Source organism: Saccoglossus kowalevskii, chromosome 20 (genome assembly GCF_978046115.1).
Source record: "Saccoglossus kowalevskii chromosome 20, keSacKowa6.1, whole genome shotgun sequence".
In the NCBI taxonomy this organism is placed as follows: Eukaryota; Metazoa; Hemichordata; class Enteropneusta; family Harrimaniidae; genus Saccoglossus; species Saccoglossus kowalevskii.
The window spans coordinates 8,715,115-8,743,060 of NC_140660.1; the positions used below are offsets into that span (position 1 = coordinate 8,715,115).

Below are 27,946 nucleotides of genomic sequence, written 5' to 3' on the forward strand. Positions count from 1 at the left end.
CCTCCAAGTAGATGCCAGTCACTTCGCTGGTCAAGGAATACGTTCTGAAGTTCGAGCCGAACTTGAACAGGATATATTTGTCGAAGTTTGCGAAAACCATAAAACTTGACTTGGAAGGTAATTTTTTTGAAAAAAAAAATACAAGAATTTCAATGATTTTTTTTTTTTGTATTTTTATTTTATTTTATTTTTGATTTTTTGTAGTTTTGGTAATTACGAAAGCCAACGAGGGCGGAATTGAAAAAAAAATCCCAAAATCAAAATCAAAGTAAAATAATAATATAAAAAGGCATTAATAACAAAAGTAATAAAAACTAAATAAAAATAAGTTGATAGTCAATATAATTAAAAATACATCACATTTTAATCAGATTGTGTTTTCTCTAAACTAAAGGTTTTTTCAATTGATTCAATTTTCGGAAAGTCCAGACTTTATCAAAGGCGGTAAATTTTATATAATGAAAATCAGTGTAATCGGGTTGTCCCACGATGATGTCATGAAATATGCCTTCTTTTTATGCAACAAAAAACGCAGACTCACGTGCTTGGAGTCATGTGACTGGTTTTATTATTGTCATGTTTCCTTTTTGGTAGAAATGGCATGCACGGATGACGGGATGACGTAGTCTAAAACTGTGTGGTGAAAAACACGAGATTTTTGTTAATTTATGTCAAAGTACCCGATAGAACTAGGGTAATCCCAGCTTATGTACTGGTGGTATAGAGTGGGCGTGCCCCGCAATCACGCATCAACGCCGATGACGCTCCCATTTATAATGGTTTATTCCAATAAACAACCTGTCCAAACAATCTGCGCATGCGTATGCTCAAACATCCGGGTACTCGAACCTACGCGGGAAATGGAGTCCTGATGTCAGTGAGTTCACGGTGAGTTCTTCTATTCGATATATTTTACGATTTCTTCCGTACGTTCGCTAGAATTATCTCGCCCTCGACGTTTGTCGTGAACGGCCACACACCGCCAAGTGGCTGATGTGGTCCCAAACTCCTGCCAAAGTCGGCGAATCCACCCCATATTCAGTCATGTATCATCATGTTTTCATCGAGTGTGTTGCCATTTTGCGTTTTCACTCAAGAGCTTCGGCGGCGGTGTTCTTCCCTATCGTAGCTAGTGGAAAAAAAAACTCAAAAACCCACGCCGTCTGTAGTCGAGCAGCGCAACGTCGTCGTCTCTGTCGTAACCAGAAAACATCCAGTTGCCACACGATTCATAATGATGTATGATCAAATCTTAGAAATAAAACGATTTAAAAAATTAAAAGACATCGCATGACTTTTCATAGTAAACACATCGTAGTAAAATTGTTATGCATAAATTACGCTAGTCAATGCAGTCGGGCCAAATTTATCGTGTAAATCTACATTAATGCGTTGATCTCCACTCTGTGGGCGATTAATAACTCGTACGTAATCACCGTTGAACCGGTTTAGTTTCTTACAAGGAGTTGTTATTCGTCGGTCCCAATGAATTTAAGCGTATTTTTAAAACAAACAAAACGTATCGTGTTTTCCCTGCCCACCGGCCTCTGTAAATGCGACGTGGTAAGGGGCCTCTTCGACGACGATAAACAATCTTCCTTTTACGCGATTTCGAAATAAATTAACCCCGGTGTCACAGTATGTATGAAACGTAAATGACACACTTCATTTGAGAGCTGACCGTCTTCGCTCGTCTCGAACCATTTCCGATGCGGCCACCGTTTGCTTTCGTTTAACAGTTTTGGTTGGTTGTTTGTTTGACCTATTTTCCAGAGTTCGCCCATTATTTCCGCAAATACCGCCATTATGTTTTCGCAATGATGACAGCACTCGTTTTAAATCGACTTAGTGTCAATTCAGCTGAATCACTCTATTCAATTTATTCAAATTTAATTTATTTTGTAATTAGAATGAAATTCTCTTTTATTAATTTGTTTAACAATATTTGGATCTAATCATTTTGTATTTGCAAGTATACTCTTGGTGTATTTTTAAAAGAATTGTTGTCCCCAATTGTTTTTGTACTATCGTGTTGACAAATTTCTTCTTTATGATCTAAAATTCCCCCTCTTGTAAGCCATACAATTGTAATTGTAAATCTGTTAAAATTTTTTCCCAGTGGCCATTGATAGCAAAGTACATAATTGTTGGTCTCCAGAATGTTTTGCGTCTTGCAAATACTAGGACATGAAAAACTACACGGAGAACCAACTCCATAAAAATTCAGATATCTATTCAAGCATATACGAGATAACTACTTTACAGGAATCGCGTACAATTTTTTCGTCGACGAAAACTTGTATAATTATAACCAGGGTTTTTCTAGAAAAAAACTGGAAGACGGATCACTGCAATTCAGCGGTGTCACCAAGTGGGAGAGATACGGTTCTTCCTACCAGGGTGTGGAGTTTTTGATAATTCTAGGTTAAAATGGAGTCTTTGGCTTTCTCTGCAAGCTGGATTTCGTTTTCCACACGGGGTGCGATGTCCCTTGTATAGTCTGACACTGATTTATTAACAGAATGAGATTCATTTTCAATATTGTATCATTCTGTTGAAAACTGCATGGTTTTTTCACACAGACTTACGAAAAATACGAAGCGATCATTGTATGTCATTGCATATAATAAATTACGAAATGCTCACATGCAAAGTGTTAAATTGTGCTTAGAAGTGATCTATAGTATGTTTTATGTCGCAGATTTTTTATTTAATCACCATTGGCTAAATTTAATTGTCATGGCGACCAAAATGGTCAGTCTAGAAGGCTGTATGTAGTTTCCTTAGGGATCCAAGACAGAATTCAACTTCACAGAATCATTTAAGACTCTTGGTACCCTGGACAATTTCTTATTATTTCTATAATGTTAAGGTAGAAGCCTACTCATGATTTCAAATACCCAGATTTTATCCATTTTCAAATAAATTGTTTTCGGGCAATATAAATTTTATTGACTTAAAAAATATTTCGAGAAAATGATAGTTGTATTTTAGTGAATAATGGCTATTTTGTCAGTATTTACCACGCTTTTTCCATGGATTCCTATGGTAGAGATAATGTTATTGTAGGCAGGTGATGTAGCCTAAAAAATGAACAATGGGGTTCTTTTTGTTGTTCACAATTATTTCAAAAATCTTGGTTTTAAAAAGTGGCAAAAAATGCAATTTTTCTTTAACATTGTGCTCTATGAAATTGTTCTTAAAATAGCGATTTTTGAAAAATATTAGGACAAATTTCTCAAAATACGTTATTACTGTAACACACGAAAGTATGCTATTTCATGGTTCAATAAGACACTACCTTCACCATTTTACACAATAAACAAATGAAGTATCATGCGAATTATGAGTATATATATTCTTTAAGACAATTTTATCAATTTTTGTTTGGAAAATGGAAGGCCTCTAAAACTGCCGGGTTCAAGTTCAGATTATAGATTTAATGATGATGCATCTTTAAAAACTCCAAAATATCGCTCTCATTTACATACTGTAAAATACTTAATTTTTGCATGTAATTTATTTTTGCTATTTTCGTTGAAGGGATGATTCAGTGAAAATAAAATCTAGTAAATATCGCTTTTTTCCCTATATTTTACATTAAACTCTGCAAAAATCAGTGAAAACACCATACAAAACACCCAAAAAGTCTTTTCAGTGAAAATTAATTCCAGCTTAGTATTTCACAGTAATCTTTCTTGACAGGTTGGATTTTCATAATCAGAAAAAAAAGTTTAGTTTAAAATAATACTGGGTAGATGGGCAGGAATTTTTATTTTATTTTTCCCAGCGAGGTTTTTAGCTCTGTCGTCTACTTTGTTGAGAAGAACAAGACGTATCACTGATTTTCTGTCTGTATCTGCATCAACTTGTTACAAATTTGGACTACTGTAGAATACTTTATTTTTGCTTGGAATTAATTTTCACTATATTCACTGAAGGAATCATTCAGTGAGAATAAATCCAGCGAATATACCTTTTCTTCTATATTTTACATTCAACTTTACATATTTTACATCAGTGAAAATAAATTCCATACAAAACACCCAAAAAGTCTTTTCAGTGAAAATTAATTCCAGCTAAAATAAAGTATTCTACTTGGGTAGATCTCTCTAAGAATTGTTCATTTTGTGACCATATCTTCAGTTCTTAATTTAAATGAATATCATTGTGGGGGGAAAAAGATATCTTTGACTTTATTGAATACCAGTGTATGTTTTGTTTAACTTGGATAAACTTATTTCAATTTTGTTCAATTTGTAATTTTGTCTTCAATTCTCTGCTGCTGTCGTTAAATATTTTTTCAATTTTGGTTAAAAAAAATGATATTTTCAACTTTTCCAGTCCTATACATTAGAAAAATTGTTAGGAACATGCTTGCCCTCAGGTATTCATTTTTTAGGAGTCGAGCCAAAAATAAAGTAGCCAGGTGGCTCCTTGCAAGTAAATTATGGTTTCCAAAGCAACTATTTAGTGGCCACACTTACACTTCTTCACATCACAAGAAAAAAAGCAACAGTAACATTTATACATTTATAGTGATTATATTCTGGTGTATGATTTGCAATGTCAACAAAATGATATTATTCAAATTAACATATAATTCACCTGTTGTAATACGATGAACAAACTAGTGTGCGTAGTGAAATTAGTCTTTTATATACTCACTGGTTAGATGTTAGTGAATGTAGGGGTTTTTCTAGAAAAAAAACCCCTGCAATTTAGCGGTGCCTCTAAGTGAGAGAAATAGGGTTCTCCCTACCCAAGGGTGTGGAGCTTTTGATAATTCTAAGTAAAATGGAGCATTCTATGGCTTTCATGGGGCCAAAATTACTATCAGACAGGTTACAGTTGAAGACTGTGCCCACATGTGATCCCTGGTCAATCAGAATTTTATGGTTGCCAGAGGATCTGCTGCCCAGGGTAAGGGGGCGCATGGCCATGGCATGAGGGCGCTGCACCCCTGTTCCCTTGTTTAAAAAAAATTACTGAATGCTTTGACCTTTTTGGGATTATGAGTGTACTCTGTATGTTCAGGTATGCAGGGTTTGTTGGCAAACATGTATTGAAAGAATGAATTTTTTACAGTCGGTAAACAAGATAACAATCTAGCACCTTGGTAATTACATGAGAAAGCAGTTGAATTTTCATACTCGCCTTTATAAATATCTTGTATATTTTCCAAATTTGTTGTGGTCACTGTTTGGCATCTGCTTACTGTAAAATACTAAAAAAATATTTTGACTGGAATTAATTTTCGCTGAAAAGACATTTTGAGTGTTTTGTATGGAATTTATTTTCACTGATTTTTGACAACTTGAATGTAAAATATAGGAAAAAAGGTATATTCGCTGGATTTTATTTTCACTGAATTTTTCCTTCAGCGAAAATTAATTCCAAGCGAAAATAAAGTATTCTACAGTATATATATATATATATATATATATATATATATATATATATATATATATATATATATATATATATATATATATATATATATATATATATTGTTTCATCATGGTGTTTATTTGTTTGCATTTGGTTGAAAACTATTAGACTGATTGTAAGGATATTTGATATGTCAAGTGTCCCAGGTAGACCTATCTCAAATCTGTGATATATATCTTACTAACTGCCTCTTTAAAAACCATCATGCTGTGAAAACAATGCCAACAGGTCATACTGTGAAATACTTTATTTTAGCTGGAATTAATTTTCACTGAAAAGGCTTTTTGGGAGTTTTGCTTGGAATTTATTTTCACTGATTTTTCATGAGTTTAATGTGAAATAAAAGGAAAAAAAGTATATTCGCTGGATTTTATTTTCACGGAATCATCCCTTCAGCGAAAATAAATTCCAAGCGAAAATAAAGTATTCTACAGTATAGGAAAAAAAGTATATCCACTGGATTTTATTTTCACTGAAGCATCCCTTTAGCGAAAATAAATTCCAAGCGAAGATAAAGTATTCCACTGTATTTTGATTTGAAATAAAATTTACTCCTGCAATGCCTTTTTGATGGTCATTAGTATTTGGAAACTTTATCACAAGGTATTCTGTTTGGTTAATAGTATTCTTGACCAATCAGGTCAAAGTACACCATTGCAGGTCAACTCCCACTAGGCTATTAGCCAGGAATTTGCAACTGTCAGTTCAAAACAATTCAACTTTCTGAAAATGTAGATGGTTTTGGATATATTTTGGTAAAATTATTGAAGAACAATAGGAAAAAACAGAAAAAGTGGCCAGTCAAAAATAAAAGTAGCCAGTCTGTTTGGTGGGTAGACTGAATTAACTTTGAGCTGAAATTTTGGGTAAGCATAAAAAAAGTCTATTCCTGTAATCAGTCGAAATTTTAGAAGCGAATAAGTTATAAAAATCTGCCAAATAATTACTTGGTCGGATTTTTTGAGGGGGCTGAAATTTGCTTTGTTGTACCAACTTTGTACAAAAAGTGCCAAAGTAGCCTCATCGCAAACAAGAACAAAATAACTTCATAAAAAATGAAATTGGAATGTTTCAATACATTTTTTCGGCTGTATTGAAGAAAAGCCTCACAAAGTTGTGCTTGACTTTGAATGAGATTTTACAGAAAAACTAGGTATTGTAACTTTACTGTTTCCACTGTTTTTGTTATCGTACACCTAACCAGCGATATCATTATCTAATTGGACGACAATACAACATTGCTTTCAGAAAGCTAGTAAATCATTATCGCGTTAGCAAGTGACATGGCTCTATTGTCAGCCAATAGAACATTTTCCGCTCTCCGCGAAGTTTCGCATCATGCGTGAATTTGAATGTAAAAACAGAACAAACAAAGGTGATAGCATCGTAGTGACAACAAACATCGCGTGGGATTCGACAAATGCGAAAGTTTTTTTGGGGGCATCTCCATGCTTAATAATGTGCTGTACACATTTGATGATGGTCAATTTCGATGTAGTAAGTGTATTCGATGTGAGCTTTGAAATAAAAAAGTTCAAAAATCAAATCGTTTGATTTTTGCGGCAGACGTTCGGTGCACGTCTTTCATGCATCTCGTAAGATCTCACAGTTGAACAGAAAATCACCTACTAGTTTTAGATAACGATATTGCTGGTTAGGAATGCAAAAAAAATTTGCAGCCATAGAAAATCAAACCTAATTTATGACACTCTGTGCAAACAGGCCGAATATGCAAGAAAAAACAAACAAGGAAACAAAGTTATTACCAAAAAAATATATATATATATAAACAAAATTCCAACCTATTTTTGAAAAGCTTTTTTTTATTTGGCCTGAGCAACATGTTATTGTGAAGAGATCTTGCATTATTGCGTGAAAGGTGCAGGCTGAATGTCTCTCAAACAAAAACAACCAACCTTACTATTTTTGTAGATTTTTTTGTAAAAATTAGCATAAAAAAACTGTTGTGGCATAAATCCAAATCTATAGTTGAAGTAGCACTTTTGAAACAAAATATCACGATACCATTTTCACTATTTTTAATACTGTGGAATACTTTATTTTCGCTGGAATTAATTTTTGCTGAAAAGGCTTTTTGGGTGTTTTGTATGGAATTTATTTTCACTGATTTTTGATGAGTTTAATGTGAAATATAGGAAATAAAGTATATTCACTGGATTTTATTTTCACGGAATCATTCCTTTAGCGAAAATAATTCCAAGCGAAAATAAAGTATTCTACAGTACATCAAAATAGCCTTTCAGAACAATCTAAATCTAGACCCTGCTTTTCTGTTTCATGTACATTCCAGGGAACGAATCCTTTTGAATCGTTTCTTTCATGTCCGCATAGATTAGTGCATGTAGGAGTCAGAATATTTAACAAAAAATTACCTGTAGTAATCATTTCATGAATTATTTTCCAATTTATTTAATTATGGCTCTTTCTTCACCAATATTGCATTTTTTGATTTCATCTGTTATCATCATGAAATCTCTTGAAACTTTAAGCTGTTAATCGCCTCTTTGAAAAACATCAGTCAAACCTGTATACAGTGGCCATCAAAGGTACTTGAAGAAATCATTCTTTTTTGACAGGTGGGTTTTATATGGAGGTTGATAATTAAATAATTTGTTAATGGACATAATTTTTTAGTTTAAGGGCTAATTTGTCAACAGATACTCTAAAATACTATTCTCGTGTGGATTTAATTCTCGCTATTTTCACTGATGGAATGATTCAGTGAAAATAAAATCCAGCGAATATACATTTTTTCTATACATTCAACTTGTCAGAAATCAGTGAAAATAAATTCCATACAAAACGCCCAAAAAGCTTTTTCAGCGAAAATTAATTCCAGCTAAAATAAAGTATTTTACAGTAAATGTTTATTAAGCAGAGCATATCCTGCATTTTACAGTAGTGTGTAAATTATCACTGGCTGTTGAAAAGGGATGGCACTTTTATACATGTATGAGATGATTTTTGTAAGCCGCGAATTACAAACACAGATGAGTGGTGTACTGCGAATTTGGATCATTCACAATCTGTCCTGCCTTGCGGTTTTTGTTGACGTCAGGTCACGTAGTATGCGTAAGCACACAACCAATAATCTTGCACATGCTATCAATTCGGGAATCAGAAATGTTTCATAGTAATTAATCCTTCAAATGTTGCACGTGTCTGTGCCTAAATTTTGATAGGTGGGAGCCTATATAAACAACAATTATGTTTGAAGAGTCTCTTTAATCCTGTGATATTAATCCCTAATTGCCCACTATTCCTCTGTATATTTGCCAACTTTTACATCAAAGACTAAATAGCTGTTGTCATGGTGACTACTGTAAATGCATTAATTATGAAATGCATTTTTTTGTAGATGAGTGAAATAAGGTAAAATAAATATCAACATACAGCACGATCCAAGCGTAACTTCACATTCAGTTGACATATACTGTAAAGCGATTAATTATTCACTGCGTTTTAATTATGCTTATTTCGCTGACTGAGAAATGCGCTGAATTAAAACCTTGTGAATATGTAAAATTAAGCATAGAACACATTATCTAAATGATAAAACCGTGAATATGCCTGAAATGGTAAATCAGCGTAATTTAAACACAGTGAAAATTAGTCATTTTGCAGTAGTTGACTTAGAATCCTTTCAAATATGTCTTGTATTAGTAACATTGATTATGCTATAAGCGTAATTTAACATTTAGCTAGTTTAAGCTTGTTTAACGCTGGCTCTGGTTGCTTTTAAAACGGCCACATATCTAAGCTGTGCAGAGTAATCTGTTTAATACTTTTATTTATTTATTTATTTAACACTTTATTTAAAGGGGGTAGGCCAATATACAATAAAGTAATTTTCATTGGGACCTCTCTGTAGGAACAAAAAACACAATATACACACTATAGGCTTGAGCCATATACTGTGGAATACTTTATTTTCGCTGGAATTAATTTTCGCTGAAAAGGCTTTTTGGTCGTTTTGTATGGAATTTATTTTCACTGATTTTTGATGAGTTTAATGTGAACTATTAGTAACCTAGGTAAATACTAACTTTTTGAATTTTTTTTTTGGAAACTAGCTTGGAAATCAGTCGTGGCTTGTACTGCTGTATAAAAGTAAATTAAAAGTTGTTTTTCACTAGAAAATTGGTGAATCTAAAACTAAGCCTGTAGCATGAAGATACAAATATCGTAAAGTTAAAAACAGGTAAAGATCAAATTACTGTGAAATACATTATTTGCGATGAAGAAATGATTCAGTGAAATAAAACATCAAAATCAGTGAAAACAAATTTCATACAAAACACCTAAAGTCTTTCCAGTGAAAATTAATTCCAGCTAAAATAAAATATTTCACAGTAAATGTTTTATTAAGCAGAGCATATCCTACATGCTGGTATACATAGGGTACTGTAAAGTACTTTATTTTCATTTGGAATTAATTTTCACTATTTTCGCTGATGGAATGATCCAGTGAAAATCAAATCCAGCGAATGTACCTTTTTTCCTATATTTTACATTCAACTCATCAAAAATTAGTAAAAACAAATTTCATACAAAACACCAAAAAGTCTTTTCCACGAAAATTAATTCCAGCTAAAAATAAAGTTTACAGTAATAGTGTAACTTCATTCGGTGCTCATATCACTAATTAGATCTGCCAATGTTAGAGTTCGAGTAAAAAAAAAAAAACAGGTTACAAAGATCAAAATATTGATTTTGAAACTACATGTGTACGTAATAGAATTCTGACCAGGAAACACATGTTGGCCAGCTCAAACTTCTACAAAATAGACGTAAACAAAACACACAAACCACATCAGGCTTTTTCAGAAAAGCAGTCAGTTTTGAAGTGTCTAATCAAGAGTTGCCCAGATCCACAGGTCACCGGTACTTGTCCAGATCCACAGGTCAATAGTACTTGTCCAGATCCACAGGTCAATAGTACTTGTCCAGATCCACAGGTCAATAGTACTTGTCCAGATCCACAGGTCAATAGTACTTGTCCAGATCCACAGGTCAATAGTACTTGTCCAGATCCACAGGTCAATAGTACTTGTCCAGATCCACAGGTCAATAGTACTTGTCCAGATCCACAGGTCACCGGTACTTGTCCAGATCCACAGGTCACCGGTACTTGTCCAGATCCACAGGTCAATAGTACTTGTTAATAAACTAAAACACATGTGTGATGTAAGTATGCCCTCGTACTTCACATTTTAGATAAAATGTGTTAAACATTGGCTAACAACCATAAGATTTTGATGGCTATGAAAGCTAATAGACTAATTGGTGACATGAGACCATAAGCACTGGCTGAATTCAAGAGAGGCAATTTCAGCTCAAAGGTCATTTTCAAAAGCTGTGCTTTGATTGATGACGCTTGCTTTTTTTCATGCCCAGTGAATTCACCTTGGTGCTCTTCAGTGGTTCTATATACTGGATCAGTTTAATAAAAGTTTGCTTTAACAATGGGTGTCTTCTCAACTGTGAAATTCAACGCATTCTTATAGTTGAAAATTATTCAACATCTTACTTCTACCTAGACTACTGGGTACTGTGGCAAAAAAAAAACAGGTTTGGTGTTTTCGGTTATGGTTATATTACAACCATCAGCCACTTAACATTTTATTGTCGTGCCTGCTCTGTGATTACGAGTAGTTGTGAGCCTGACGTGGATTCTCTGAGCTGTTCTGAAAAGAAACACTGATATCTCTCTGGATTAGCAAAAAGTCGATGGATTTCCCGGTGTTCTATTCCAGGAAGTGCCAAAAGTTTAGTAGGGTCTAAACAAGAAATATTCTTTTTTTTTCCTCACTGGATAGTAATGCTGTGTTTGTCATAAATTTGCTACAAAATCATAAACTTAGGGCAAGGCTCATCTAAAAACGAGGTATTGTTCCTCATTTCCCAGACACTTTACCAGGGGTTTTTCTAGAAAAAAACTACAAGAGAGGGAGCACCGCAATTCAGCGGCACTACCAAGTGGGGGAAATAGGGTTCTCCCTACCAGGGTGTGGAGTTTTTGATAATTCTAAGTTAAAATGGAGCATTCTATGGCTTCATTTGGGCCAAAAATACTATCAGACAGGTTACAGTTATGTGTTTGCGTTGATCGTCAAGTCGGAAATGGCATACCGAAATGAAGAGTTATGGATATAATAGTAAATCTTCCATATGACCATTGAATACAATGGCGTTTTTGGCGCTTAACCAGAGTTAAACATTCATGCACACTTTGTTAGCCTGTGTAGAGATCTATAAAAACGACCAGATTTAATCAGTTCTTAGCGCGGTTCTCAGCTCGTGCTAAGTATTCATGCACGTTTTCTTAGCATGGGTTAAGATATTGACCTCTTAGCCCGTGCTAAGAAGCTCTGTGTGAACGTTACTAATGTTTGATAATGGATTATCCCCCATTAGTACATATAATGACTTTACATTACTGTATAAGTATTTTATTAACAATTGGCATTTATTGTCGCCAAGAAAATAAATCATTGAAAATAACATAAAATTCAATGAAAATACGTTTCTCTCTCTATATTTCACATTCATGCAAAAAAGGCCAAGATGTTAATTCAACAACAATTCATTCTTCCTTAAAATTAGAGCATTTTGCAGTATGTGTTGGTATTGATAAACTGCAGTGACACATTTACTCAGCGTTGTGTATTTGAATACATGAACCAGTGAAAGGTATAATAATTTTCTTTGTCTGATGTTGCTTGAGCTGTTGCCAAGGGAAACTAGTGTACGTCATTAGGATATTTCCATGGCAACATTGTATGCCATATGTATTGTATTTACTTTTTATATTTTTTTTGTTCTGTTCTGTACAGTAATTGAAGTATTCTAACCAGTAGAGGTCATTGACCCCACTAATTCTAAAATTTAATAAATCCGGTCATATGCTTCCAATGTGTCTGAGTCAAGAGATTGTATCTGATTGGCTACCCAACCCTAAAACGTTACAGTCGGACCAATCAGAGAGCAGCTTCTTTGTTGACAGATTTTTTCAACGTGTATGTGTTTTCACTCAACTATAGTGTTATTTTCACCATTCCGGAACTGAATCTCGGTCATATGGAACGGATTTGGTTTAAACTTGGTACATACATTGAACACAATGGGATCTTGATGAATGTAATTTTTTTTGATCAAGTTTAAAATGACCGACAGATGGCCATTTTGTTTCAAACAATGCAGTTTCGGATCCGTATATCTGACATGCCTGGATGATTCAATTTCAAACTTCACACATACATCAGACAGAGCATAACTTGTGATCACTTGAAATTAAAATTTTGTCAGTGTTCTCCACAATCCACATTAGCTGGTGGGCGGCCTAATTAGCATAAATTTGCATATTATTTTGCATATCATTTACATACAGCATTCTCGCATTTATGACATGAACTGCAATACACACTAAGTTATTTACTATTCTCTTTTTAATTTAATTTAATTGGAACATGTTACAATTTTTTGCAATACAAACAGATTGGTCACTATCAATATTTACGAAATGCAAAAAGTTTGAAATCGGTGATTTATGCGTTCGCAAATTATTCTGCGTTCATGAAATGCAATTCGAGTAATCAAGAGCAAGTACAAAACATAATTGAGTTATAAGGTAGAAAATATACGAGATGATTTGCCCACGAAGCCAAAACAGACAATTTGTCAAAACAAAATCCATAACATTTTTATTTGTGGCATCAGTACTCACCCGTGCCGACGGACGGTAAGATGCATTTATGCATGTACGTTGCGTTTTCACACATTGTTTTGGAATTCAAGAAAAAAATGCTAGCAATCGGCAAAATAAAAGAATCTGATATGTTCTCGAAAGATTAGACATAAAAAATAGATAAATTGAAAAAAGTACGTGGAAAAGATAACTAAAATATTATTCAATTACAAATACTCGCGGTAAACTAATCCAGCAGCCATGTTTGATGTTTATTACCGTTTTCCGATTTCAGTACACGAACACCCAGAATGCGCTGTTCCCCTATGCAACTTAGATACTAAATTGTTACAGTGCCAACAGCGGTGGGTAGCAGACGGTCGTTGAATGGGGTAGGCCAAAAGGTCATCAGTTTGCCTTCTCCATGCTGTTTTCACAATGAAAATCGAGCGAACGTTGTAAATACGGCTAGAATTAAAATTTTTGTTCGAGTTTACATGCAATCTGCTAATATATTTGTTTATTTTCTGTGCATATACATTTCGTGCGTATTTACTTCTTTCTTTCGTGATCGGAAGACGATTATTAAAAATACAGCTGTAAATTGAAACCACTGTAGTTGCGTATCGTGAGCAATAAGTGGCAACAATGTCCGGCGACAATGAATTCAAGCGATTGACACATAGCCATGAATACACTTGATAACTGCTTGCAGACTTCCAATGGACATTGTTTATGTTTGGACTGTTGAAACAATAGCAAAATAAAGGGTTGGGCAACTACTCTTTTGTTTAGGCTTGGGAAGAACAATGCAAGCTTTTTACAAATAATTTCAGCTGGATGTACGTTGGTGGGCGGGTGTTGAGAGTTACTGGGCGGCCGTAAAACTTGATGGGCGGGCCGCCCGCCTAAAACCCCTTGTGGAGAACACTGTTTGTGTTCTGATAATTGGTTCAAAACAGCTGGGCATGGGTGAGAATTTTTTTAAAAAATGTTTTCAAATTTTTCCCACTGGTTTTGAATAGTCAAATTATTTCTTCATATTTCAAAATTTTACATAGAATGAATAAAGTTATATTAAATATATCGCAAGATTGCAGTAGTTCTATGATTGACCTGTGGTGGTGCCATTTCTAAGTGATCTATACTAATCAATCGTATGTTATGAGGTTTTCTGTTAAAAGATAAAAAGCCTGGAATCAAGTTTTCCAGTATTTTCAAGAACAAACTTCATCCGGATGAAAAAAAAACAACAACAAAAATAGATATAATTCGGACCAAAAAATCTTTGAACTGTTTTATTTTCAAGTTTTCCAGATGTGATGTTAGAGAAAAGAGTCGTCTGTTCCCTATATATACGGGTTAATAAGGTTAATGTTTTGACTTATCTTCTGTAGAATCAACATACAGTAGAATGTTGTAAGGATGATGAAATTACGGCGACGAACGGTTGATGCACGCGAGACTCGAAACAGCAAGAAGAGTGATACAACCATGGCAACGGCAACCGAACTCCAGTCCCCCATAGTTGCGCCTGGTAGAGGTGCAAGGAAGCGCAAACTCTCGGGACAGTCTGAGGTAAGATATTATGCTACGTTTGCTTCAAAGTGTTATTTCAATTGTGAAATCAACATTAGATTAATGAGTAAAAACTGAAAATTGACTTGAATTCTGTCGGCTTCAAAATTAGGCTTAATTTCTAGAAATATTGAAGAATAAAAAAAAAAATGTTGGCGAGAAAGTCTGGTGGTTAAAAGGTTAAGATTTCATTAGATCGGTTGAATAATAAATGTACCAATTAGGCAACATCTGTCCCTCCCTATCAAATGGATTTTAATATGATTGTTGTAAATTAAACCTTTATTCATCTGACCATGGAGACAGCCAATTTCTGTCCTCTATTTGTTGAATTAACAAATTGACAGACGAATCTATGATCAAAATAAGTCGTACTTAATAATTCAGTATGCAATATATAGTATTTACTCCATTAGTAATACATGTATTTGCGTAAATAATATTGACAAATCTATGGTCAAAATAAGTTGAATTTCACTTACTGAGTAATCCAGTATAGGCAAATTTTACTTTAAGTATACATCTGCAACTAAAGTACTGTCTTATTCAGATGGGCATGCCTTCAAGGGCAGTGGTTAAATTTAGCCTGACAAGGTTGTGTGAATTGCGCCCTCTGCGGTGTCCCAAACCCGACACATGCCTGACAGAATGATGTAGTTTTTCACTTCCCCCGACGATTTTTTGTTGGTACCAATCAAATTGTGGGAACGTAAGAGTAACCATTCACGGCAGAGTTTGTTTGTTGACAAACTGTGTGATAAGGTGCTGGCAAATTTCCGACCAATGTTTATCATCTTGATTTTTGCCGACAAAGCAAACTTGGCTTTGTCTCCCTGGTTATGAGTGAGCATCTGTTATAGCCTGACAAAGTCGTCTGAGTTGCACCCTCCAACTGTGTTACCATAACCACCAAAATGAATACTGTAAAATCTGTATTAGAAACTGCGGCTTCTATTAAAATGGTACAATGCAACAGAGGGGATGCGGCTTCTATTAGGGATGCGGCTTCTAATACAGATTTTACGGTATTCATTGAAACTCATTCCAAGAAGGCGTGAACTTTGTGAATTCTCAGTATTCATCTTGCCGACGAGATCTACACTATTCTATCGGGCGTTAATGGGGTCTTATGCCATTCGGTCTGTGAGGGTGCCACTCAAGCCTACATGTCGGCCTATGATTCAATTTAGTCTATAACAATGTGTTTTACAAGCGTTGTATACCTCATTGTGGGTCTTCCATTGTGACATCGCATCAAGCAATCATTTTATTTTGACACTTGTGTGAGAATGATGATTTGAATAGAAATTCTCGATAGAGAAGGACTATAGTTTGCAGGGGTTAAAAAAATGCTGAATCCAATGTAAATGTAACGGCCGTTATTATCTTCTTTCTACAGGAAATAGATGGTAGCGCAGAAACGTCAACCGGCTTGTTTAGATCAATCAAAAAGTTTATATGGTCCACTCCTAAAACAGTAAGTGTACTTTTTCTCAGAATGTTATTTTCAAGATTTTATTCAGAATGGCTGACTGGTAGCCATTTTGTTTTTTACTCATTGTTTCTACCTGTTTTTGTAACATTTAGTCACAGTCAGCTGGCGTACAAGTGATAACGAAATAATTGCGATTAATTTACTTGTATGTACTACTGTAAAACACTGATTTTTGACGAGTTGAATGTAAAATACTGTAAAAGAATTAATTATTCACTGGGTTTTAATTTAGCTTATTTCGCTGTCTGGAAAATGCGCTAAATTAAAACCGAGTGAATATGTAAAATTTAGCATAGAACACATTATCTAAATGACGAAACCGTGAATTTAAAACCCACTGAATATGCCTGAAATGGTAAATCAGGGAAATTTAAACCCAGTGAAAATTAGTCATTTTACAGTATAGGAAAAAGGGTATGTTTGCTGGATTTTATTTTCACCGAATCATTCCTTCAGCGACAATAACAAAAATTAATTCGAAGCGAAAATAAAGTATTTTACAGTATACGGAAGCCGCGATCTTGAACTAAGCTGAGGGTGCTTTTACAAAATCATTCATGTGAGAGGGCGCTCTGCTGAGGTGGCCCTTGGTTAGTGCAAGTGATATGCAAGCATAGTGGTCACCTCGAATGTTATATACAATTTATCCTATTGCAGGACTCGCAGACTCCAGCTCGTAAGAGGCGGCGGCGTGGCGTTACAGATAACACAGGCGACGATTCGCTGATAACATCAACACCTGTTTTAAATAACAATACAATAAAACGATCGAGCAAAGTACAGAATGGAAAGGTTGCTACAACGAAAGCTCAGGAGGGCGGAGCCAAAGAAGATGAAACCAGAGCAAGTAAGTTTGCAGTGAAATGGCAGTTGAGGATGTTTGACTCAAATTGTTTCGTGAATGAATTCTACATTACTACAATACTGAACAAAAATGTGTTGTCCATCAAGGCACTGCCTGATGTAGCCTGCTAGCTTTTATTTATTTAGCTCTGTGGGAGTCTTAAAAATGCTTCTCATGTCAGCTTACTGTGTTTTTTTGCATTTGACTGAAAACGTGATATACTGTGGAATATTTAATTTTCGCTGGAATTAATTTTCGCTGAAAAGGCTTTTTGGTCGTTTTGTATGGAATTTATTTTCACTGATTTTTTAATAAGTTTAATGTGAAATATAGGAAAAAAAGTATATTCGCTGGATTTTACTTTCACGGAATCATCCTTTCAGTGAAAATAAATTCCAAGCAAAAATAAAGTATTCTACAGTATTGACAATCACGTGGTACATGATATTGACTATGGAATTTTAAATAGACCTCATCCATATACTATGTTTTAAATGAGATGGCATTTTTTCATTATATGCAATGAGAACTTTCCCGCATCAGTCTCGTTTCTATATGTGCCAAGAATTTCACAAATGCATTTAATAGTAGGCCATCATCATGTAACAGACCCAAAAAAAAATAAGAAGTTTTTCGGCAGTGCGAAGCGCTGCAGCCTGACCGGCGTAGGTGATCAGGGGTTGGGTGGCAGAAAGTACACGGCCAATTTGGGCCTGTAGCAGTAACCCCATGATGTGCATACAAATTTGGGACAACATTTTTTAACAGGACTTGAGATAGCACCCATTTCTAAGGTCACTTTTGAATGGCCTTAAGCATACAGGAATAACTAATATTGAAAGATACCAAAGTAAATGCCTTTGTTGCCTCTGTGAACTTCAAGGCCTTCCTTAAGACCACCGAATGTGGATAAACTCAAGATTACAAGAGGTGGGGGCTTGAAATGATAAGTTTGGGTAGCTTTATTTCTGCTGTTTTCAGCAAAAGTTGTCCAGAATCATTTGCAAGAAGTGTCTGACAGGTATTTTTTGTGTACTTTTTAGCTGCATCCCGGGCACACACTGAAGATTCCTTGAGTCCACCAAGGACAACACTTCTAGGGACAATCTTCTCTCCTGTATTTAATTTCTTTGGACACAATGGTAAGAAATCTGAGTTAATTGGTTTGTATGAATCATGTGATCAGTCTACACAGAGTTGATTGGTTTGTATGGGTCATGTGATCAGTCTGTATAGAGTTGATTGGTTTGTATGGGTCATGTGATCAGTCTGCACAGAGTTGATTGGTTTGTGTGAGTCATGTGATCAGTCTGTACAGAGTTGATTGGTTTGTGTGAGTCATGTGATCAGTCTGTACAGAGTTGATTGGTTTGTATGAGTCATGTGATCAGTCTGCACAGAGGTGATTGGTTTGTATGAGTCATGTGATCAATCTGCACAGAGGTGATTGGTTTGTATGAGTCATGTGATCACTTTGCACAGAGGTGATAATGTGTAAGGCATAGCCTGACCAAAAACATTTTTTTGTGAGTTCTAACCTCAGTGTCATAATGCATGCTTTTCATTCTCACTTTGCCTCTAAACATTTAGTTGGTTGTCACGACAACTTTCCATTTGTGTGTCTGACCCTCCATGTTCTGTTTGCAGGCATTTCCGAAAACAAAGAAAACCTTGACAACGTGGCATTAAAGCTGGATCTAAATGACGTTGCCATGGACACTGACGAGGTTTTCCAGTCAGAAGAAACATCGGAGGAAGCGCCAAATGTCAACGATGTAGGTAGAGGAATTCCAAATGAGGTTGTCATAGCAACTGAAGCTGTGTCAACTGAAGCCTCAGGTAAGATGAGGTCAGAACCTGTGGAATGACTACCACTTTGGCTCTATTTAAAGCTTTGACCAATTAGTATGGTTTTACTAAACAACTCAAATAAATTTTCAAATTTAAACCAAATGAGTTCTGTCAACTTGCATCATATCATAGCTTACTGTAAAATACTTTATTTTCACTTGAAATTAATTTTCGTTATTTTTGCTGAAGGAATGGTTCGGTGAAAATAAAATCCAGCGAATATACCTTTTTTCCTATATTTTAAATTCAAAAATCAATGAAAATAAATTCCATACAAATTAGAATAAAGTATTTTACAGTAACAGATAAAAATGTGCAATTTTTTATATGGAAACGCATCTCAACTTGGGTGTTCTAGTTCCATTTACCATCATTACTGAGCGTTTGCCGTTTCGATTTCGTTAACTGAGAATATAGGTTTTTATAATGAGGCAATGGCTGAATTAATGAATCTTATTTAAAGATGAATCTAACCAAAGCTAACCAAAAAATGCATTTTTTTTGCATCATTAAAAATACATTTTTTTTTTACCACAGCAACATGCGTGTCAGTGACATAAATACATGCGCTACTAATAGAGCAAATATGGTATAGCATTTTGTCATTATATTATAAATGAACATTTTATTAGACGATAAAAATGTTCCTAAACATGACATAGCTTCATCTAATAATCTCTCCAGTAAATTAAGAATTGTAATTTTCTTTTTTGTCCAAACTCTTTTAGTGTACTGTTTTCCTTTTCACCACTAGTTTCCTCTTTTCTCACAAATTCACATAATAGTCCTATTTATAGTCCGCACTTTCCTTCAGAAGATTGAGACAAAAAATAGCCAAATTTTTGGAGTAAAACTGAAAATTGATTCAAATTTTGTCTGTTGGCTCAAAAAAATTACAGTTTATTCCCAGTAAGGCCAGACTTTTTTTATTCCTTGTTTCTCGAGTTTTTAGTCCCCGTTCGGACGAAGTCCGAAAATGGGGACTTGTAATTCGGTGTCCGTCCGGAGTCATATCTCAGAATCCCTTGGACCGATTCTGTTCATTCTTTGCATGTACCCAGTACTTTATGTGGGACATGTGCACATGCAGTGGTTTAGCGATTTGATTCAAAATGGCTGACTGGCAGCCATCTTGTTTTTTGAAAATGTTGTATTTTGGACATGCTTTGTCAGTTTTCATTCAAACTTGGTACACAGATTATACATGTTAGGATACATGTCCATGATGATTTATTTCGCAATTGGATCAAAGATGGTTGACTGGCAGGCATCTTGTTTTTGTTTTTTTATGCGGTATCTTGGTCGTGCTCTGTCAGTTTCCATTCAAATTTGGCACATACATGTACTTTATACATGTTAGGATGCATGTCCATGACAATTTGTTTCAAAATCTGGTCAAGGATGGCCGATTGACAGCCATCTGACTTTTTGGCCTTACTACTTTATTTCCACAATTTATGTACCATTTTCATTCGTATTTGGCACATACATCATACATATCAGTGTGTTTCATAATCAGATCAAAGATGGACGAATAACGTTTATTTTATTTTTGGCTATATTACTACTACACGGAACACGTGTTTTGATGTAAATAAACAATCTGTTGTATACGCCACTTGGAACTCAAGTTTCAAGGACATGCTCGCGACAACTCCTCCGCTTTAATATGACGAGCGCAAAGAGAACTAAACAGGGAGTGTGTCATTTTCAATGACTTGTTATAAGGCAATTTTTTTGAGGAGGGCGGGAAAAAAAATAAAATAAATTCTTTTTTTCCATTAGATTTGTGTGATTCTCAAAGAATTGAAAGTGAGATCATTGATCGGAGAGTAGAAATGAAATAAAATTGTATTCCATGTATAACCTTGTTACTCATCTGCGCGAGACTTCGGTACTTTGATCATGATACTCCCAGGAAAATGCAACTTGGGTTTGTTATGCGGCGGGCGGAAGACAAAATGAAGATAAAAACAAGTATTTTTTAGCAATTTTTTACACTTACAAGTCAGCGGCGGGCGTGAGAAATTACGTTAAAATAAAATTCTATTTTTATTTCATTTTCGGCTCCTGTTCATTCGGCGGGTTCGCAAAACAAGGGATAATAAAAGTCTGGCCTAATATTGAAGAGTAGAACAAAAAAAGTGCAGACAAATATGGGCGAGAAAGTCTGGGGGCGAATGGGTTAAGCATGTTTGACAGAAGTCTCTCACACTGGTATGGCGCCCTCACAAGTCATATAGAGGAATCCCATTTTCAAGAATTTCATTTTTTCATGCAGTTTCATACTAATCAGGATTTTTGCTCACTCAAGTGCTCGCTCATATTTCCTAAGTTTTATTTCCTGACGAATTTTATTTCCTAGATGTTTATCTATCAAATGAAGCTCAAGACATGTCAGAAAACAACAACAACGCCAATATGCTGGTTCCACCGCCACTGATGGACGTTAACGGTACATGTAATGCCGAAATGTTGTCGACCAATGAGAGTATACGAAACATGGACAATGACCTTGAAGCGGATGAAGATATGGTGCCGACCATTGACGAGGATGATATATCTGACTGCAGTCTGGAAGAGGAGTGGGACACATTTGATCCGTAAGTAAAACATTTCGATGGTCTTTTTTTTTTTCATCTTTCAGACTTTCTCACCCAAATTTTTCTGCAATTTTTTCTGTGTTCTTCAATATTTCTGGAAATGAACCCCAATTTTAGTCCCATCTTCTGAAGGAAAGTACATTAAATAAGAATTGAACAAGAATATTTGTGAATTTGTGGTGAAAAGGGTAACACCTATTGTCTCCATCCATAGCTTTTATGGCTTAGACTGGTTTTAACTGGTTTAAACAGGTTTCCGTATGGATAAACTGCTTTAGACAGGTTTCAAGTTTACTTTGGTTAAACCGGTTCGACTGGATTCCTCTTTACACAGGTTTAAACCAGTTAAGGCAACTTTTTCAGTTTCCACATCATTAAACTTGCTTAGCTATGTTTCCCAGGTTCCACTGTATTAAACCGGTTTAGGCAGGTTTTAAGGTTTCCACATCATTTATACCTCTTTAGACAGGTTTCCACAGGATCAACATCAGTTTATATAGGTTTTCCAGTTTCCACAGCATTAAACACTGATTTAGGCAGATTTTCCAGTAATACAGCATTAAACACTGGTTTAGGCAGGTTTTCCAGTTTCCACATCATTAGACCTGTTTACACTGATTTTACTGTATTCGCTTTTCATCTGTTAGGTTTATTTTGTATTGCAGATACTACTTCATAAAGCATCTACCACCGTTACCAGAAGCAGAGAAGAATCGTAGACCAGTCTTGCCACTAAAAACGAGAAGTTCACCAGAGTACTCACTGGTACTTGATTTGGTGAGTCATAATGGGATACAACATTATTCCAACAGGGGTGGGCAGGATGGTAGTTGCTTTTCATGCATGTTTTCTTAGCATGGGCTAAAAATACCTTTGTCCGTGGTAAGAGAACGTGCATAGATGCTTATCATGAACCAAGAAACACTGGCACGTTTTTAAAATGCTGTCTAGATCCTTAGGCTAATGAGTGTTCGTGGATTTTGAGAAATTTTTCGAGAAAGTCTGGGGGTCAATAGGTTAAGCATGAAATATTGAAGAACACATTTTGAGAAATTTTTCACAAAATTTAGGAATATCAGTCTCGCGAAAATCACATGTATTCTCTCACTGAATTAACATGGTTTAATGGTTATAAACCCAAAGAAAACATGAAATGGGACAAAAAGGTTTTCACCCTACATTGCCATTGTTTACAACTTACTGTAAAATACCTTATTTTAGCTGGAATCAATTTTCGCAGAAAAGACTATTTGGTTGTTTTGTATGGAATTTATTTTCACTGATTTTTTGATGATTTGAATGTAAAATGCAGGAAAAAAGGTATATTCACTGGGTTGTTATTTTCACTGAAACATTCCTTCAGTGAAAATAGCGAAAATTAATTCCAAGTGAAAATAAAGTATTTTACAGTACCCTGACTTGTGTAATTTTTATTGCACATGCAAATTATATTGTAATATGCATTTTAGCCAGTAATTGGGTAAAGAAGATTGCTGCTGACAAGATTTTACCTGATTGGCTACCCAACCATGACTTTTAACAGGTCAGACCAATCAGAGGACAGCTTGTTGATGAATGAAATTCTGTCTTGTTTATATGTAAATTCAATATATTTTTGTTTACAGGATGAAACCCTTGTACATTGTAGCTTGAATGAATTAGATGACGCCAATTTGACATTCCCAGTTGTATTTCAAGATATAACCTATCAGGTGAGTAGAGTGCACCATTTGATTGACAGGGGTGATAGTGTCTATTGGGAGGGAATAGTATGCCAATTTGACATTCCCAGTTGTATTTCAAGATATAACCTATCAGGTGAGTAGAGTGTACCATTTAATTGACAGGGGTGATAGTGTCTATTGGGAGGGAATAGTAGCCAATTTGACATTCCCAGTTGTATTTCAAGATATAACCTATCAGGTGAGTAGAGTGTACCATTTAATTGACAGGGGTGATAGTGTCTATTGGGAGGGAATAGTATGCCAATTTGACATTCCCAGTTGTATTTCAAGATATAACCTATCAGGTGAGTAGAGTGTACCATTTAATTGACAGGGGTGATAGTGTCTATTGGGAGGGAATAGTATGCCAATTTGACATTCCCAGTTGTATTTCAAGATATTCCCAGTTGTATTTCAAGATATAACCTATCAGGTGAGTAGAGTGTACCATTTAATTGACAGGGGTGATAGTGTCTATTGGGAGGTAATAGTATGCCAATTTGGCATTCCCGGTTGTATTTCAAGATATAACCTATCAGGTGAGTAGAGTGTACCATTTGATTGGCAGGGGTGGTAGTGTCTATTGGGAGGTAATAGTATGCCAATTTGACATTCCCTGTTGTATTTCAAGATGTAACCTATCAGGTGAGTAGAGTGCACCATTTAATTGACAGGGGTGATAGTGTCTATTGGGAGGGAATAGTACGCCAATTTGACATTCCCTGTTGTATTTCAAGATATAACCTATCAGGTGAGTGGAGTGTACCATTTGTTTGACAGGGGTGGTAGTGTCTATTGGAAGGGAATAGTACGCCAATTTGACATTCCCAGTTGTATTTCAAGATGTAACATATCAGGTGAGTAGAGTGTACCATTTAATTGACAGGGGTGATAGTGTCTATTGGGAGGGAATAGTACGCCAATTTGACATTCCCAGTTGTATTTCAAGATATAACCTATCAGGTGAGTGGAGTGTACCATTTAATTGACAGGGGTGATAGTGTCTATTGGGAGGGAATAGTACGCCAATTTGACATTCCCAGTTGTATTTCAAGATAAAACCTATCAGGTGAGTAGAGTGTACCATTTAATTGACAGGGGTGATAGTGTCTATTGTGAGGGAATAGTACGCCAATTTGACATTCCCAGTTGTATTTCAAGATATAACCTATCAGGTGAGTAGAGTGTACCATTTAATTGACAGGGGTGGTAGTGTCTATTAGGAGGGAATAGTATGCCAATTTGATGTTGCCAGTTGTATTTCAAGATATAACGTATCAGGTGAGTGGAGTGTACCATTTAATTGACAGGGGTGATTTAGCCGACTGGTCAGTCCACCATTTTAACAGGCATAATTTCATGCAAGTTGGACTGGATGTCAATTTCTGAGAGGTACGATATGTAGATAAATGTTTGTTACAGTTTTTCATTCTTTACAGGTATTTGTTCGAACAAGACCGTATTTTAAAGAGTTTTTAGAAGCAGTTTCACAACAGTTTGAGGTTATTTTATTCACTGCGTCAAAGAAGGTGTATGCCGATAAGTTATTCAATTTGTTGGATCCACAAAAGAAATACGTCAAGTGAGTCAACGTTTGTTTTTCAACCCGAGAGAATGGGGCGACTTTGGTCTAATACGAACAATTCTCTAATATTCTGTCGCTGTATCTCGTTGGATGAGCAAAGAATTGATTACTTTTATTCTTTTGTTGTGTTCGAAAAAAAAATTGTTGGTAAAAATTAACATAATAATTTGCATAATTATTTCAACACTTTGAGCGCCAAAATCGACTTTCGTCACTGTTTAGATAAGAAATGTGACATTCCTAGATTTTGTCCAAAATTGTAATCAAGACCACTAGCTTATGCACATTTGGTTCAAAATTATAGAAAAATATACTTCTGCGTATTATGAGGTTATTACGAGGATACTGTAAAGTACGCACAAAGACAGTACAGTGTAAGTATTGACACACAGCGGAGGTCGTTGTGACAGCGTACTGTCTGAGTGCATACTTTACGATATCCTCGTAATAACCTTATTATGCACCCTTTCCTTCCAAGGATACATCATGGGTATGCCGAAATCTAAAAAGTTTAAAGCAGAATCAGCGAACTTCTTTGTGTGGAGTTCGGTCAAACCCTCGTGGCAGCCATGTTTGTTTTTATTATTGGAGGACACTTATGCGTGTAATCATTCCGTATTTGTAATTCAAATTTCCTAATATGCTTGGATGAAATTCCCAGTAAAATACCACAACATCATAGCACGTTGTAACTTGAGGGTTACAGGGAAAGATGTATAATAATATTGGTGATTATCGATGTATTTTGTGTGGGATGTTATAAGTACTAAACTGATTGATCTCAAGTTGCTTTTTTTTGTTTGTTTGTGCACTTTAACTTCATAAATAAAATTTTTTGTTTAGGTATCGTCTTTTCCGAGAACACTGCGTATGTGTGCAAGGCAATTACATCAAAGATTTGGGAATTCTGGGAAGGGATCTATCACGAGTCATAATTGTGGACAATTCACCGCAAGCATTTGGTTATCAGGTAAATATGCTGCCCAGTCGCCTCTCTTTGGCACGACGGTCTCTTTGTCACGACGACCTCTCTTTGCCATGTCGGCGTCTTTTTGGCACAACGCCCCTCTCTTTGCCACGTCGGCCTCTTTTTGGCACAACGCCCTCTCTTTGCCACGTCGGCCTCTCTTTGGCACGACGGCCTCTCTTTGCCACGCCGGCCTCTCTTTGCCACGCCACGACGGCCTCTCTTTGCCACGACGGCCTCTCTTTGCCACGACCTTGGCCTCTCTTTGGCTGTGTGCGCTTCACTGAATTGAACATATTGATTTGTCCAACAATTTGTCGTAATGACTGACGTTTGCAAGTGGAATATATAACATGTTTTTCTTTACAGCTTTCCAATGGTATCCCAATAGAGAGTTGGTTTGTAGACCAAAACGACACAGAGTTGTTGAAACTAGTTCCTTTTCTTCAATATCTTGTACAGTCGGTAAGTACATCAATTAAATACTGTAGAATGCTTTATTTTCGCTGAAGGGATGATTCCGTGAAAATAACATACAACGAATATACTTTTTTTCCTATATTTCACATTAAACTCAACAAAAATCAGTGAAAATAAATTCCATACAAAATGGCCAAAAAGCCTTTTCAGCGAAAATAAAGTATTCCACAGTATGCAAATGTTATTCTAATCAGTATGCAAAAGTTATGCTAATCAGTATGCAAAGGTTATGCTAATCAGTATGCAAAGGTTATGCTAATCAGTATGCAAAGGTTATTCTAATCAGTATGCAAAGGTTATTCTAATCAGTATGCAAAGGTTATTCTAATCAGTATGCAAAGGTTATTCTAATCAGTATGCAAAGGTTATTCTAATCAGTATGCAAAGGTTATTCTAATCAGTATGCAAAGGTTATTCTAATCAGTATGCAAAGGTTATTCTAATCAGTATGCAAAGGTTATTCTAATCAGTATGCAAAGGTTATTCTAATCAGTATGCAAAGGTTATGCTAATCAGTATGCAAAGGTTATGCTAATCAGTATGCAAAGGTTATGCTAATCAGTATGCAAAGGTTATGCTAATCAGTATGCAAAGGTTATGCTAATCAGTATGCAAATGTTATGCTAAACAGTATGCAAAGGTTATGCTAATCAGTATGCAAAGTAGGCACAGCATTCAGTTCTTTACCTGTGGATAACCTTGTAATGTCTACACTGTTGAGCTTTAGCCATTTTTTTAACCACCAACTTTTTTGATAATTTTGAACCAAACCAACATAACTTGCTATTTGTCACATGTCTTAATAAAAATTTTAGAGAAAATGTGGGTTAAAAATTTGTGAATAGTGACAGAATTGACTTTGGTGTTCAAACCATTTCTACTTTGTAGTATACTGTTTAACATGTTGAAAAAGCGGCATGCAATTTGAGCGAATTGTGGCAAAAAGACGCAATAGCGAAATGTTGATTTAGCGAATCTCTCTTGTCATTGCTGATTTCCTTGTTTGGCGGCCATTTTGAATTGATAATAAAGTCAATAGTGACATCTTGAAATAGCGAATCAGTTCTCTCGCTAAATTCGAGAAAAAGAAATGCTTGGGAAAAAGACGTGTTTTACAGTATGCAGTACACCTTATAGTAATTTTCAGCTATCATCACTATGAAAATGAAATTCTGTTGGTATGGCAACAAATCCTAAATCTTCCCAAAGCCATTAAGAGCAGCATGTAAAGTCAAGAAAGAAATAATTAAAAATGTGAAAAAAGGAACTGTTCAGGAATTGGAGGAAATAACACACAAACATCTTGTCTTGCAGAGAGAAGATGTTCGACCACATATACGGGAGCGCTATCGGATGCACGAGTTATTACCAAGTGACTGAAAGCTTGTCGGCGTCAGCCGCTAAAGACAATCCAATTACTGTATTATAATCGTATTTTAGCCGAAAATATTATGAACCTCTTTGTAATTAGTTGTCTGCAGTCGTTTTAAAAATGGACGCAAGCATCCGTAGCGACTATCATGAAAAGCAAGTCTGCGAAATAATTGGGCATCCGTCATTTTAGCTTTACATGTTTCAGCAAGTATTATCAGCGTAATTATTTTCAGTTTTTTTTCTTTTATTTAAAAACAAAACAAAAGGAAGTCTTCATTGTTGTATT

At 35.4% G+C, this 27,946-nt stretch overlaps 1 protein-coding gene across 1 annotated transcript; it reads left to right on the top strand.

The window, feature by feature from the left end:
• The first annotated feature begins 798 nt into the window (after nt 1–798).
• Nucleotides 799–27,925, top strand: LOC100378592 (CTD small phosphatase-like protein 2). Its single transcript, XM_002739718.4, has 13 exons — nt 799–888; nt 14,557–14,737; nt 16,137–16,214; nt 16,890–17,079; nt 18,120–18,218; nt 18,724–18,915; nt 21,293–21,530; nt 22,196–22,307; nt 23,156–23,242; nt 24,694–24,836; nt 25,683–25,809; nt 26,176–26,271; nt 27,601–27,925. Exons 2-13 carry the CDS (start codon nt 14,585–14,587, stop codon nt 27,664–27,666), a joined length of 1,581 nt encoding a protein of 526 aa, XP_002739764.1. The 5' UTR covers nt 799–888; nt 14,557–14,584; the 3' UTR covers nt 27,667–27,925.
• Nucleotides 27,926–27,946: the final 21 nt, after the last annotated feature.